Genomic DNA, 12,847 nt, shown 5'->3' with positions numbered 1-12,847 from the left:
GTTTTGTTCTGGACTGTTGAATTCTAGTCACAGGCTTATTCGTGAAGCTCCTCTCAGTCCTACAGTCTAAAGTAATGATCGGGTGAAAGCCAAAGTGTACCGCCCTACGGGCCGGTTTTGTGGTTCCGTCACCGAGACAAAATCACTTTTTCTTGAAGAAGTGAGCCCCAGTTGGTTTGCGGCGAAGACACAACGTACAGGAACTTGGAATTACACTATGGTTGAAAAGACAAACGACGCCAGGAAATAGGGTTTCTCTTCACAAGACAGACAGGCTATTGCTCCACCGTTCAAGGTTGGCGATAGTTCACGACCACCCCTGTCTATACCTTTTGTTGATTTGAATGCTCCACAAGGTCAAGGGTTTATGACTGGGCAACTAGACGAGGACGTCTATAAACAAGTGGTTAGGACGCCTATTCCACAGCCTTTGCCAGTTCAGCCCGCCACCTTTCAGAGTCCGCATGTTGCATGAAATGGACCACGAACCAATTTCCAGGCTATGCAACAAGTTTTTCCACCACCTACGCTACATCCTGGGTATTTCGGGGGTGCATCAGTGTTCATACAAAGAAGGTGGTGCAACGGTAAAGTTTGATACCTTCAGTGGTTTCGAGGACAAGATGAAGGCTCTTACTTTCCTCCAGCAGTTTGATACAGCTTATGCAGGGGGAATTTTACAAAGGCCTCTAAGGTCAAGAAACCTGCCACTTTCTTGAAAGGAAATGCGCTTACATGGTGGACGACATTATTGATGTAAGGACAGGCACCCGCCACATGGGTATACTTCAAGCAAATGTTTGCATCTGTGTGGCTGTCAAATGAATTTGAAGCCGATGTCATGACGGATTGGCACCAACTCACTATGGCTACTTGCAAGAGCCTACAGGAGTACAATCGAAGGTTTTGTAAAGCGTTGCTCTCAGTAGCCTCCTACAGCTTTGTGCCAGTGACAGAGCAGGGCTGCCTAAAGGACTTCGAGATTATTGTACAAAGAACAGAGTGGCTACCCTCACTCAGCTTATGGAAGTTGCCAACACTTGTCATGCCTTGTTAAAGGAAGAAGACAGTGGGTTCCAAGGCAACGTGAAAGGGGGTATGTCAAAGAAAGGACCAGCAAAGAGATCCTTTGCAAAAGCGGCTCCTAAAGCTTCCCAGGAGTCAGAAAAAGAAGAGAAAGCTGAAGATTTAGCCGAGTCTTTTGGAGCACAATCCAAAAAAAGAAAGTTAAGGGATAGGTTGCAAGACGCTATTTGGTAAAGTTCAGGAACTATCCACCTATGGATGCAAAGTGGATGGGAGAGTGTGAACTCCTACAGTCACCGAATGTATTGCAACTTTACCTTGAGATTACAGCCTATATATGCCCCAACTCAACGTGTTTAAAGGAGGGGTAATGATGGAGCTAGCACATCAAATGTACATAAGGATTCAATGCAATAGAAGTGTGCATCGCTCTCAAAGTGTTGGAAGATATTATGCTCGCTTCTATCATAGATGAAAACGAGAAAAGTATGAAGGTCTCACTAAGTCATTTGTATCTATGTATAATGACCTTTCTTGCAGGTACATGTGATGATAAAAGCGTGCTAACAACACAAGATCATCAATGGCATGTATACAGCGTAACCGCGAAACGTTTCAGTCCCGAAACGTTTCACCCCAAAACGTGGCGTTTCTGTAAGGTGCAGCGGAATGAATGTTGTATTTTCTCAAGATTAGTGATCTTTATTGCTCAAGGTTCCCTTTAGTTCTTAGGGAAAGAGAGAGCTTTCCGTCTTATGGAGAGTGCTATGATCACGAACAAAGTGAGTGGAATTTGTGCGTGCAAGTGAATGAGACTGAGAGAAGGAGAGAGAAGAGATACGACACCGAGAGGCTGTAAAACCCTCCTCCGAAGGCCCCACTCTCGTCGGCGAGAGTGGTCTACTTGATTGCACAAATGCGTACAATGCAGATGCAATGGACAGATGCAATGGGACTGTCACAAAAATACGGAAGTGTAAACTGACGTTTAATTGCACTTCAAATACTCAAGAGAATTAGAGGGAGAGAAAACTTGACACTCCATTGGGGACCAAAAGATGGGCTGGTCCCCCCCCATAAAGAGAATATCTTTATTACTAAGGGAGAATCTTTACAAGCACAGGAACGGGGCATACGCCCGTCCTCTATTCTTTCTTCTGTTCTGTTCTGATTACTGATTGAGAAAGTGTTTCCACTTTCTTTTTGCTTAGGGGATTTCCCTCTTCTGCGAGACTGGTTGGAAGCTCTCGAAAAGAGAGTCTATCTTCCAAAACAGCTCATCGGAAGCTCTCACAGAGGAGAGTCCATCTTCCCTTATGTGTTGCCTTCATGCTCATTCATTCATGCATCGAACACAAAAGAGAAACAAGCAAAATGCACACGCACATGCTTGCTGTAATTTTCTGCACATAACCTGAAATTCTTACCTGTGCACACCCCTACGCCGAAACAGAGGTCTTCTTCGCGATGGAATCGTGCCAAACTTGATGTAGACTTAGGATAAGGAGAGAGAAGAGAATTTCTATGGCTGATCTGCTGAAAACAGCCCTAATCAAGGTGATTAGGGGCTGAAAACAGAGAATTACAGCAGCCGCACTCTTCTAAGAGAGCGTCTACGGCAGCTTCTCGCAATGAAACTTCACCAAAAGGTGTCTATGACTGTGAGATCCCTTGTTCTTGACAATGGGAGCACAAGGCTACCACATATGTCGCAAGGGGCTGCTCTCAAGCTTCAATGGAGGGCTCCACCGCGTAGAGCACGCTCACATTAGGGGGGGTAGGTGCACTGCCAGCCCTGAAAATGGGGGAGGGGGGCTCCTAAATAGCCATCAGGGAGAGGGGGCGCTAGGAAGAGAGAGAGGGTGAGAGTGAGAGTGAGAGAGAGTTAGTTTCCATTGGTAAGTGTGCCACTTGGCACACTTACTTTAAAAACTTAAAAACCATTCAACTTTTGACTTTAAAAACTTCTAGCTCATTAATTAAAAATGTGCAACTAACTAACAAATGCTACCAATGATTCTTTTATGAGAACACCAAAGGTCTGCCGGCGCAATGCCGCACTTGCACTGCACCGCCTTTACCTGTTCACACTTGTCCGGCCGCCTGCCCGGGCACGGACCGTTAAATTTAATTTAACGAAACTTACCCTAAGGCTTTATTAGCTTTATTAGCCTTAGGGTCACTGTTCTAAGGACCCCATCTCATTCATGTGCTTGTACTGACACGCGTATTTTTCCTGAGCCTAAAATCTGAGGCTACTGCTTACCCCTTTCTGAAGACCCGATTTCCCAATCACTAGGGCTTCAGGGTAATTTCTGCTAAGGTCCCTCTGAGGTGTTGTGGCCCGCATTTAGGCTCACCTGAGGCCTTAGAACTGCTAGGTCTATTCTGGTGTGCACACAACTAATTAGATAATTCTTTTCTCGTAAATAAATTAATTATTTACAAAGTCTGACTTAGTTACAGGGACTATGCCGATGACGACGACGGTGATGACGACGGCGATTAGATGGCTGAAATCTGAGTCCTTCTATTCGCTGAATTTCGGGATTGTTTTGGTGGCTGAAAATGACTGTTTTGGCTGCGTTTTTATGGCTGAAAATGAGGGATCATCTGCAACCAATCTGGGGGGAATCTGCTACTTTGCTTACTGCTGAAAACCTGTGGTCTAAAGTGGTTTAGGACTGAAAACACAAAACGCTGGCTGAATCTGGCTTTCACCAAAAACGCTAGGCTGATTGTATCTGCAAACACAAAACGCTCATGGATCTGGTGCATGCGAGGCTGATCCGACTCTGCAAAGAAAAAACGTTGGATCTGCAAAGTGGGCTGGCGTTTTTGTGAAGAAAATGTTGACTGAATCTGTAGTGTTTTTGCAAGCAAAAACGCTAGGTCTTGGGCTGATCTGCCGGGGGATTATCGCCAGAAGGGGGAAGCTTCAACCGATGACTAATCTGTGAAAACGCCAAGGTAGTGGGAGGTATGGCGATGGTTCTGTTGGGAATCCCCACGAAGAAGGAGGTCCAAAAACGCTGGGGGGTTCTGGGGGGGTATTGCTGAGAAGTTGACTGTTGAGCGGGAAGCTCCTGCTGCCTCTTCTGCCATTTAGTGCTAACTTGGGTTTGCTTATATAGAAACTTAGCAAAATTGCCCTTACTACTTTTGTAGGAAAGTCACTTAAAAATAATAAGTGAAAATCCCAATAAATAGGAAAATAGGCTAAATGCACTGGAAAATTCCCTTAACCGATGCTAATGGATTCTGATGGGAATTCCGATGATCATGTTGTGTGCAACCGGAGGATATGCATCTATGCTAAGTGACTGGCCATGCACGGTCTACGAATAGACTCACAAAAGTGCCAGATCCCTGTTAATCTAACTTGATGGACTGACTGAACCCTGCTGTGGTGTAGCTTGTCCACGGACACATAGGGTTGGGATGTGTCACGTGACAGTTTCACCCCGAAACGTTTCACTCTAGGCTAAGGCCTCACTGAAACATTTGACCGAAACGCCAGTTTTGTGTATATATAGAGTTATGTACTGACAAAATAGGTGTTCATAGTGCAGTGAGTAGAAACACATGCTATGTTAACCTTCAAATAGCATATACATAATAAATAAATAACTATTTAATGGCCAAATTCTCTAAAGGAAATTTTTTATTTCAAGCGTTTCACCTTGCAGGTGTAACGTTCCGACCGTTTCACCCATTTCGCGTTTCAGGCCTGCTGAAACGCGTTTCACGGTTACGCTGCATGTATATACAACATGCAATCGAGGACGTTTGCGATTTCAAGAGGGGGGTATGTTACGAGGACGTGGCAACTGCTAACCTTAGTTGTTGGTTTCTTTATTTAATTTTTGGGACCCTCTTTTTGAAGTTGCAAATGGCCGGACATTGTATGGCCAGTGTGAAACAATCGACGGCGGAGAGTTTCACCCGCAGACGGTGGGTATTAGGAATTAGCTCTAAAGAGGCAAACTAGACACATGGCGGCTCCAGAGCAACTTTCCCAACCTGCACGAAGAGGGGGCGCCCATTTCAAGAGGGGAGCTTGATTTAGGCTCAAAAAGTGTGCTACAGTGTGTGTGTGAGTAGTGATCACAGCTTTAATGGAAAGCTTGCCTTCTCCCTTGCTCTACGTAGCGCGACGATTTGCTCTCGCGCATCTCTCTCCCCCCTTTGCCCTTATGGTATGCTCCACTAGTTAGGCTTCCCAAATGACCATGTTCAGTTCTGGGGGGTTTATGCGCGTTTGCCAAGGCAAGAGCCTTCTGTACAGGAACCGGAGTAGCTAATTGATAATCCCCTTCAGGTACGCACAGTTCCATCGTGAAGGAATGCGAAAACAGAGAGTTTTCTCGCGTGAAAACTCGTCCGATTTACAGGGAACTGTCCCATTGCGTGCGGGAGCAGTCTGACACACGCGTAGACGTGTTCGCTCCGCCCAAAACGATCCAAAACACGAAAATACAGCCTGCTATGTTTCTCTACAAGTTGGTTTTGCACCTAAACTGCAGGACATTGCCAAGGGAGCCTCACGAAAGCCGTGGAATGCTTAAACAGGGCTTTGGGCACCTGACAGTGACAAAACAGGGAATTACACCATGCTGAAATTGACCTGCAGCTCACTAAAAAGCTTCCATACCGCAAGGGAAAGTGTCCTTGACGTGTACTTTCGACGTGTAGGAATTTTTGGCGCTGTTATGCTGGCGAAATTGGGTCAAAAACCTGCAATTACAGCTATGGACAGGTTTGGACAGCTTGGTGAGGGTTAGGTGGAAGCGTTCGGATCGTTTATTTGCCAGGGGAGCCTCGGGAAAGCATTGGGTGCTTGTACCGAGCAATTTGGAGAGATTTCCCGCGAGAAATCTCGCCTAATTCAAGGGGCAAGGACCCTACACCATAGGAACAAGAAATGGCCAGTTTTAGGTCTCCGTTCCCCGTTCCCATCCCAATTTCCCGTTCCAGATTTCCGTTCCGTGTTTCAAACGTGAGTATTCAAAACAGGGAATGGCATTTCATGCATGTTGCCGTTCCCCGTTCTCCGTTCCGATTTCCCGTTCCGGGTAACTATGCCCTACACGTGCGAGAGCTCGAGGGCTATCCACAAAAGTGATCGGCACGCGAATCGGAGCGCGAAACAGAGAATTCAGCGAGCTGTAATTTCTCGCCAGGTTTTGTAAAGTGCGTAGAAAGTCACTGTGTACTTGGGATTTTGTCCGTGGAGACCTCTATTGTGGTAATGTTGCTGAAATCGGGTTAAAGTTGGGGAATTTCAGCCCGATAAAAGTGGGACAGCTTGTAGAAGTTTACAGGTTTTTCTCAAGTTCAATAAGAATAAAGAAATACCGAACGGGGCGCCAATCTTTGGGGCCTATAGGGTGTCGTTGTCTACTTGGTAGCGCTCTAGCTGCTAGGCTGTGTTTTGTTCTAAGTATTGAATTCCAATCACAGGCTTATTCATGAAGTTCTTCTGTGTCCTACAGTCTAAAGTAATGATTGGGTGAAAGCCAAAGTCTACCGCCCTACGGGCCGGTTTCACCCCCATTCGCGTATTTCTTTTAACCTCTTCTCATACAAGGAGTCGGAGGGCTAAAGTTCAAGAGTAGGTGTGTTGATGCACTCATGTGCACTCAGTCTGCAAAATGTATGCGTGCAAGTGCTGTCTTAGAGGGTTGCTTTTATAGGCCAGAGGACCTATGACAATAGCAAGTTCCCCCAAAAAGCAGGGCACTCGAAAACACCCTCCCCTTCTGTTTTTCCCCCTAGCACTAGCAAATTTCTAAAACGAGAGAGGGCACACATTTTTGATGCTATATAAATTCAGGTTTAGAGAGAGAAAACTCATTTTAGACGAAGGAAAATTTGCACCATTTAAATAGTGAATGAAAAAATTCTAGAGAGAAAATTAGAAACTCGAGTCAACTCTCTAGAGAGAGCAGACGATCTAGAGAGAGCAGACGATCTAGAGAGAGTCAATGCGGGCGGGATTGAAATGGACCACCTTGAGAGAGAGAGAGAGAGAGAGAGAGAGAGAGAGAGAGAGAGAGAGAGAGAGAAGAAAAAGAAGAAAAAGATAATTCTACCGTCGTAGGAAACTATCCGAAGAGACCTCAAAGATCTATCCGACGAGAGTTGAACTCAAGACCAATGGCATAACCAATCTACCGCACTTGGGTGATAGAAAGATTATACCATTTTCCTCTTTTTATTAACACACACACACACACACACACACACACACACAGGAAGAAGAGAATTTTAACGTAGTAGGAAACTATCCCAAGAGACCTCAAAGATCTTACCGACGAGAGTTGAACTCCAGACCTATTATTCAAGAGGGAAATGGCATGAGAGAGAGAGAGAGAGAGAGAGTTTGTACATGGCCAAAGAAACACAATGATCAGTTGCATCTATGACCTCGCCGCAGAAACCCTAACCCTAAAACTCATCACAAAGAGCCTTTGAGATGAGAGGTGCCAAAACCAACATGTGTGAGCCATAATGCTTGTTTCTCTTCCCTCCAATCCTCCAGTGTCAGCTACAGCACGATCCACTCCAACGGTGCCACCAAACCGCATCTCTCGATTTGCATGAGCTGGGAAAGAACATCTGCCCAGATCGAGGCATAAGTCTACTATGAGGTTATCGAGGTTGAGCATATGCAACTCTGAAGTAAGCAATCCAATAGATCACGAGAGTAGTAGAGCAGCAACAAGGCCAACCAAGACACAATCTCGAGGCAGCTCTGGGTGTAGCCAAAGAGAGAGTCTACGACTGGCTGAAAATATGCAACAATCAATTGCATCTCCGGTCTAGGCGCAAGAACCCTAACCCTAAAACCATCACATACCACCCACTAAAATCAAGGCAATCATCCTCAATTGTGAAAATAAAGCAATAGAAAGAGAGCCACCCAATGTTAAACAAAGAAAACATGTGTGTTCCTCATGATGCTCTTTTCATTGTCAACTCAAAGAGCTATGAATAACCAAAAATCTGCACTATAATAAGGTACAATCCAAAGCTTAAAAGGAAAGCAAGTCACGAGGGCCCTCTCCGCCTTACTGCTCCTGATTTTTAGAATATAAATGGGCAAATCTTACCATAGAACTTAATTGTAGATGATTCTCCATGATCGTACACATGTTTACATGCGTATTGGTGTTGGTCAATTGTCAATCAACAGATGGTAAACGCTGATGAACCTTGGTCATGCCTATCAAATTTAAGTGAAAATGGTTCTCTTGCTTTCTTTCATCATCTTCTATCATGCGCACATCGGAAACGGCACCTTCTTTACTCAATTCTTCAATTTCTTTGAGCTATTTGTCACTCCTCTTTAGTATCGATTCTCTTGAGTGAGGCAAAAGAAAAATATGTTGCTTCTCCTTAGTCTTGGCACTATGCTCCAAAGCCACGGTAGTTCACTAGAAGGCCAGGGTTCAAGTAGCACAAGGCCAAGGGAGGAGCTGAGCTTTGATACTACTATAACCACTTCCGACAAGACAATCAAATCTGCAAGACTTAACAAAACTTTGATGCTTCAAAACAACTGAACGAACTGAATTGTACATGAGAGTGAAGGGAGATGGAGAAGGATGCTCCTACGCAAGAGAGTCCGTGACCCTGAGCCGCCATTGTCGGCACCCACGGTTAAGTAATTCTTTCAATATTGAGTTTGAGTACAGCATATGGCAAGAATTAGCAAGTCCTCTTGAGCCGTCAACCTTCAAACTCGATGCATCAAAGTACCTACTCTCCGTTATAGACGTTCTTCCCTCAAAAATCTAAAAAGCAATTTCCTTAAAGCCTTGGGGCCTAGACAGTAGGACAAACGTGATCCCTTGATGCTTACAGCCAACCAAAGCCAGCAATCAGCTTCACAAGGTCCAAAAACGTTGCACAAAATAGCAACCAGTACCTCCTCTTTCAATCAAGGAGTGTCACCCAGATTGTAGTTGCATCTCCTTCTCTAAAATAGTTCATCTCCCTCAAGGCCCTCTCAGAAAAACGCCACCTCCTGGTCAGAATGCACAAGAGGAAGCCTACCGGCAATGGGATATAATAGACATGTTTCTTGAAGAAAGTTGATTCCTGTAACAGAGAAGTGGCTCTTGCAATAAGATCTACTCAATCAAAGGGAAAATCTGCTATAGAAATTTGCAAGGTCTTCATTGGGTGGTTGCCAATTGAGACATATTGCCTAAGTGATTAGCCTCATAAGAGCATACTAGCTTCGAGGCACACAAATAAACTTTGAAGAAAAACTTTGCAGTACTTTTCTTTGTGCACCTTTCTCCAATTCATCCGGAATCTCTTGTGAAAGCCTAATTTTACGAATAAAATATTCTCAGAAACCACTGCAAATCAACAACTGTACAACATAAGTGCAGAGTCACATGCAATTTTACTACACGTGACTGCATTTCCACAATCCAGACTTTCATGAATGTGAGGCCCTCGTAAGCCCCTTTACACAGGACCTAGCTTTACAAACCAAATGCTACATTCAAGCATCTACAAACTTAGATTTCTACATAAAAGGGAGACGGTACTGCAGTCTCCTGAACAAAGTCTTCGTGCGATAGCAGATGGTTTGGCATTGACATGTAAGCTGGATATTAATATGCATACCCACCAGATCACTTTCCCCATTTCCACTGTAGTGCTTTACCAGTGGGATAAAATATGGACCTAAATGTTTCACTTTTAAATATGGCAGGATGAGAAGCAAACCTGTCGTGCCAATCTCCTGTAGGCTCCCTTGATATCTTGCTTGGATGCAGACTTCGAAACTCCAAGGACCGCATAGTAATCAGTGGCCATTCCTATGACATCCGGGCGGGGCTGCTGCTTCCTTTTGGAGCGTGTATCAAATGCATGGGCCTTGGGGGATGTGAAAAGCCTGCGAACTCCATTCCCAGAGAAGAAGCTAGAACGGGAGTCCGGCATAGAAACTCGCTGGGCCCTGCCCTGAAAACTTGGCATTTGCTCTGCAGTTCTGTAGGAATCGCATAATGCTGCTGAGTGTGCTCGTCCTCGAAAAGAGGAGGAGGCAGATGAAGCAGGTGTCATCGGAGTTGATGCGCTGCTTGTGGCAGCACTAGAATTGGCCATAGAAAGAGAGGCTGCCATCTCTCTCCCCACACACTTTCCTTCGTTAGCTACTTCTACGTAGGTAGCTCCTTGTTTCTGCTTCTGCCTGTCTAGCTGGTAAGAGTACCGAAGGAATCACGATGGCGACAAGGCCATCGCCATCGCTGAGGTGCTGCTAGCGCTCCTGGTTTGTAATGCTTTCCCATCATTGGCTCCAGCATCCCGTTGCCCCTCTATAAACCACAAGTAGGCAATGTAGAGAGTTCCTCATGATCCATAGGGGCCCCTACCATTTTCAAACCTTTTTTTAAAAGAATTCTTGATATTCTCCTCCAAGTTCTTTAGGGCCCAGGCCACGTGCTCAACTCCCACCTTCACCTCATCTAGTTTCATAAAAGTGTTGGACTGCTACGACCATCCCCCACTAGCTTCCCTCGTCTATAATTGCCACAGGTGGAGTCGAGGGATTGACGGTGGAGAATTGATTGACCGTTGATCAAAACAGGTCAAGCAAAAAATTAGGGTTTCCCCTGCGTCGAGAGCTGCTCTCGAATCCTTAATATCCGCAATTCAGTCCTCCACCCTTACCAATTGAGCTAGCGCAACTCGCTGAGGGAGGAGTGACCCCGTGTGTATAAAAGCCTTGCCCCCCCCCCCCCCCCCCCCCCCCCCCCCCTCCCTCTGTTGCAAAGATCCAATGGCCCAAAGCGTGTGATCCCACCGATCACACGCCCCCGCTGTCGATCCCTTGAGTCCCCTCTCGTGGCATTGATGGACGAGGCAAGGCTTCCCCGTTTTGTCTGTATGTGTAGACTAAAGGGTTTACACATGAGGCAACCCTCACTCTATTAAGCTCCAACCCTTAAACTTTGGACATTGCCGCCACAATCCTCGAACGCACATGAAATGCAATTGGAACCACACACAAGCACACAAACATTGCGAGAATTCTGTAGACACGGCGGCTAACTGTGTGCCCTACTTTGACAGATTAGCCGTGGTGGTGGAACCTTTGGAGCCAAGTGAGCCTTTGTGGACGCTGCGGCTCATTTTCGAATGCATGTGTGTTCGTGCGCGCACATGGGCGCACACACAACACACAGAGAGATGTTGCATGCATCTAATTAAGAGAGAAAGAGAAGACGAGAGAGAGAGAGAGAGAGAGAGAGAGAGAGAGAGAGAGAGAGAGAGAGAGAGAAGAAGAAGAAGAAGAGAATCATGACTTGTAGGAACGAGAGAGAGAGAGAGAGAGAGAGAGAGAGAGAGAGAGAGGAAGAAGAAGAGAATTTTAATGTCGTAGGAAACTATCCCAAGAGACCTTAAAGATCTATCTGATGAGAGAGAGAGAGAGAGGGGGGGGGGGGGGGGGGGGGGGGGGGAGATTAGGGCCAAAACAAAGAGAAAGGGACATTATAGGGGAAAGAAGAAGGATAGAAGAGTAAATTGCCTTTGGGATGCATAACATAGGCTTTGGCTAGAGGTAGGTCAGAAAGCCAGTGACGTGGCTTTTCAAATTGAAGCCTCAAGCCTTAGCTAAGTGGTCTACTCTACACTCACCTTCCCACCTGCTCACTCGCCTTGCTCATCATCCTCTCCTTCCCGCCCTACATGCCATGGTTGTGAGGCTTGCAGTGTAAGGGTAAGCCCAACTTGTGGCACCATGTGGAAAACCCCTCTAACCACCTAGGAAGCGATAATTGATGACATGGTCCAATATGAAGAGGGTGCAAGCTCTCTAGCCAATGATTGCAAAGCACCAAGTCTATATTAGAGGCTACTTTCTATTGAAACAATTGCACTTTGAGCATTATCATTGTGTCAATACTCTCTCTCTCTCTCTCTCTCTCTCTCTCTCTCTCTCTACCTCTACGTTTACTCTTGGCATAATCTAACCCTAATCACCATCTCTCTAACCCTAATCCTAACACCATGGTTAAGTTAAGGCTTCACCCTTCATAGCCTAACGCTAATCATTGGTGATTAGGGAGTACGCTCCCACATCAACTAACCCATCAAGTGGTATCATAGTCGACGGTTTTGTACCTAGGTCTATCTCTTCAGTAATCTCTATTTACATTAGCTCAATAATCTCAATCCCCAATCACCACTTGGGCATGAGCATGCTCCACTATTCTTTGGTGATTAGGTTAGGAGAAATTCGCATTTAGTAGTGTGTATGCGTGCGTGATTTTGGTGTGCTTTTGTGTTCATTTTTAGCTTGCTTTACTGAACTATTACTCCCACCATAGGCATAATTGACTTGTGAAACTAGTGTGTGTGTGCTAAGCTATTGCCGAGAGCAATCAGTCAAGTATCTATTTGCTTTTATCGGGCCGCATATGCTCAATTGATTGGCCGATCAATTCGTGCATGATTAGTGTTTTTTCAATTTCTTGAATTTTTCAAATATATAACATCTCAATTGTGTGTGTGTGTGTGTGTGTGTGTGAGTTTGTAGCTGTTTTATCATGATTAATAAGACATAATTGAACTTTTACATTCAAAAGACAGCAGGCTCCAGAATAAAGGAAATGATAAGTACAAAAACAACTTAGTCTTACAATTATCTTTGTACAATGTTTGTAAGAATGAATCCTCTTTCCAATATACAGATAACCGAAGTACTTTCCTTGCAGTAGGTGTATGTGTAATCTTGTCTTTGGACAACTGCTAAAAGCCAAAAAAAACTTTCCAAGATAAGATAGAGTCCTTA

The 12,847-nt window shown here is 45.2% G+C and overlaps 1 protein-coding gene across 2 annotated transcripts in view; it reads right to left on the bottom strand.

The window, feature by feature from the left end:
- The window catches only part of LOC147443508 (Molecular chaperone Hsp40/DnaJ family protein), a 70,770-nt gene extending 60,412 nt beyond the window's left edge, over positions 1–10,358 (bottom strand). Inside the window, exon 1 of one of the 2 annotated variants that reach the window (XM_086526317.1) lies at positions 9,775–10,358. In XM_086526317.1, the coding sequence (XP_086382443.1) occupies positions 9,775–10,173 (399 nt within the window). In that variant the 5' untranslated portion in view covers positions 10,174–10,358. The remainder of the gene's footprint in view (positions 1–9,774) is intronic. The other variant, XM_086526318.1, reaches the window with a different exon arrangement.
- Positions 10,359–12,847: the final 2,489 nt, after the last annotated feature.

The sequence above is a fragment of the Adiantum capillus-veneris genome, chromosome 13 (genome assembly GCF_014529385.1).
Source record: "Adiantum capillus-veneris isolate H3 chromosome 13, ASM1452938v2, whole genome shotgun sequence".
In the NCBI taxonomy this organism is placed as follows: Eukaryota; Viridiplantae; Streptophyta; class Polypodiopsida; order Polypodiales; family Pteridaceae; genus Adiantum; species Adiantum capillus-veneris.
Note: the sequence above shows the minus strand (reverse complement) of the source record. Positions and strands in the feature narration are given on the sequence as shown.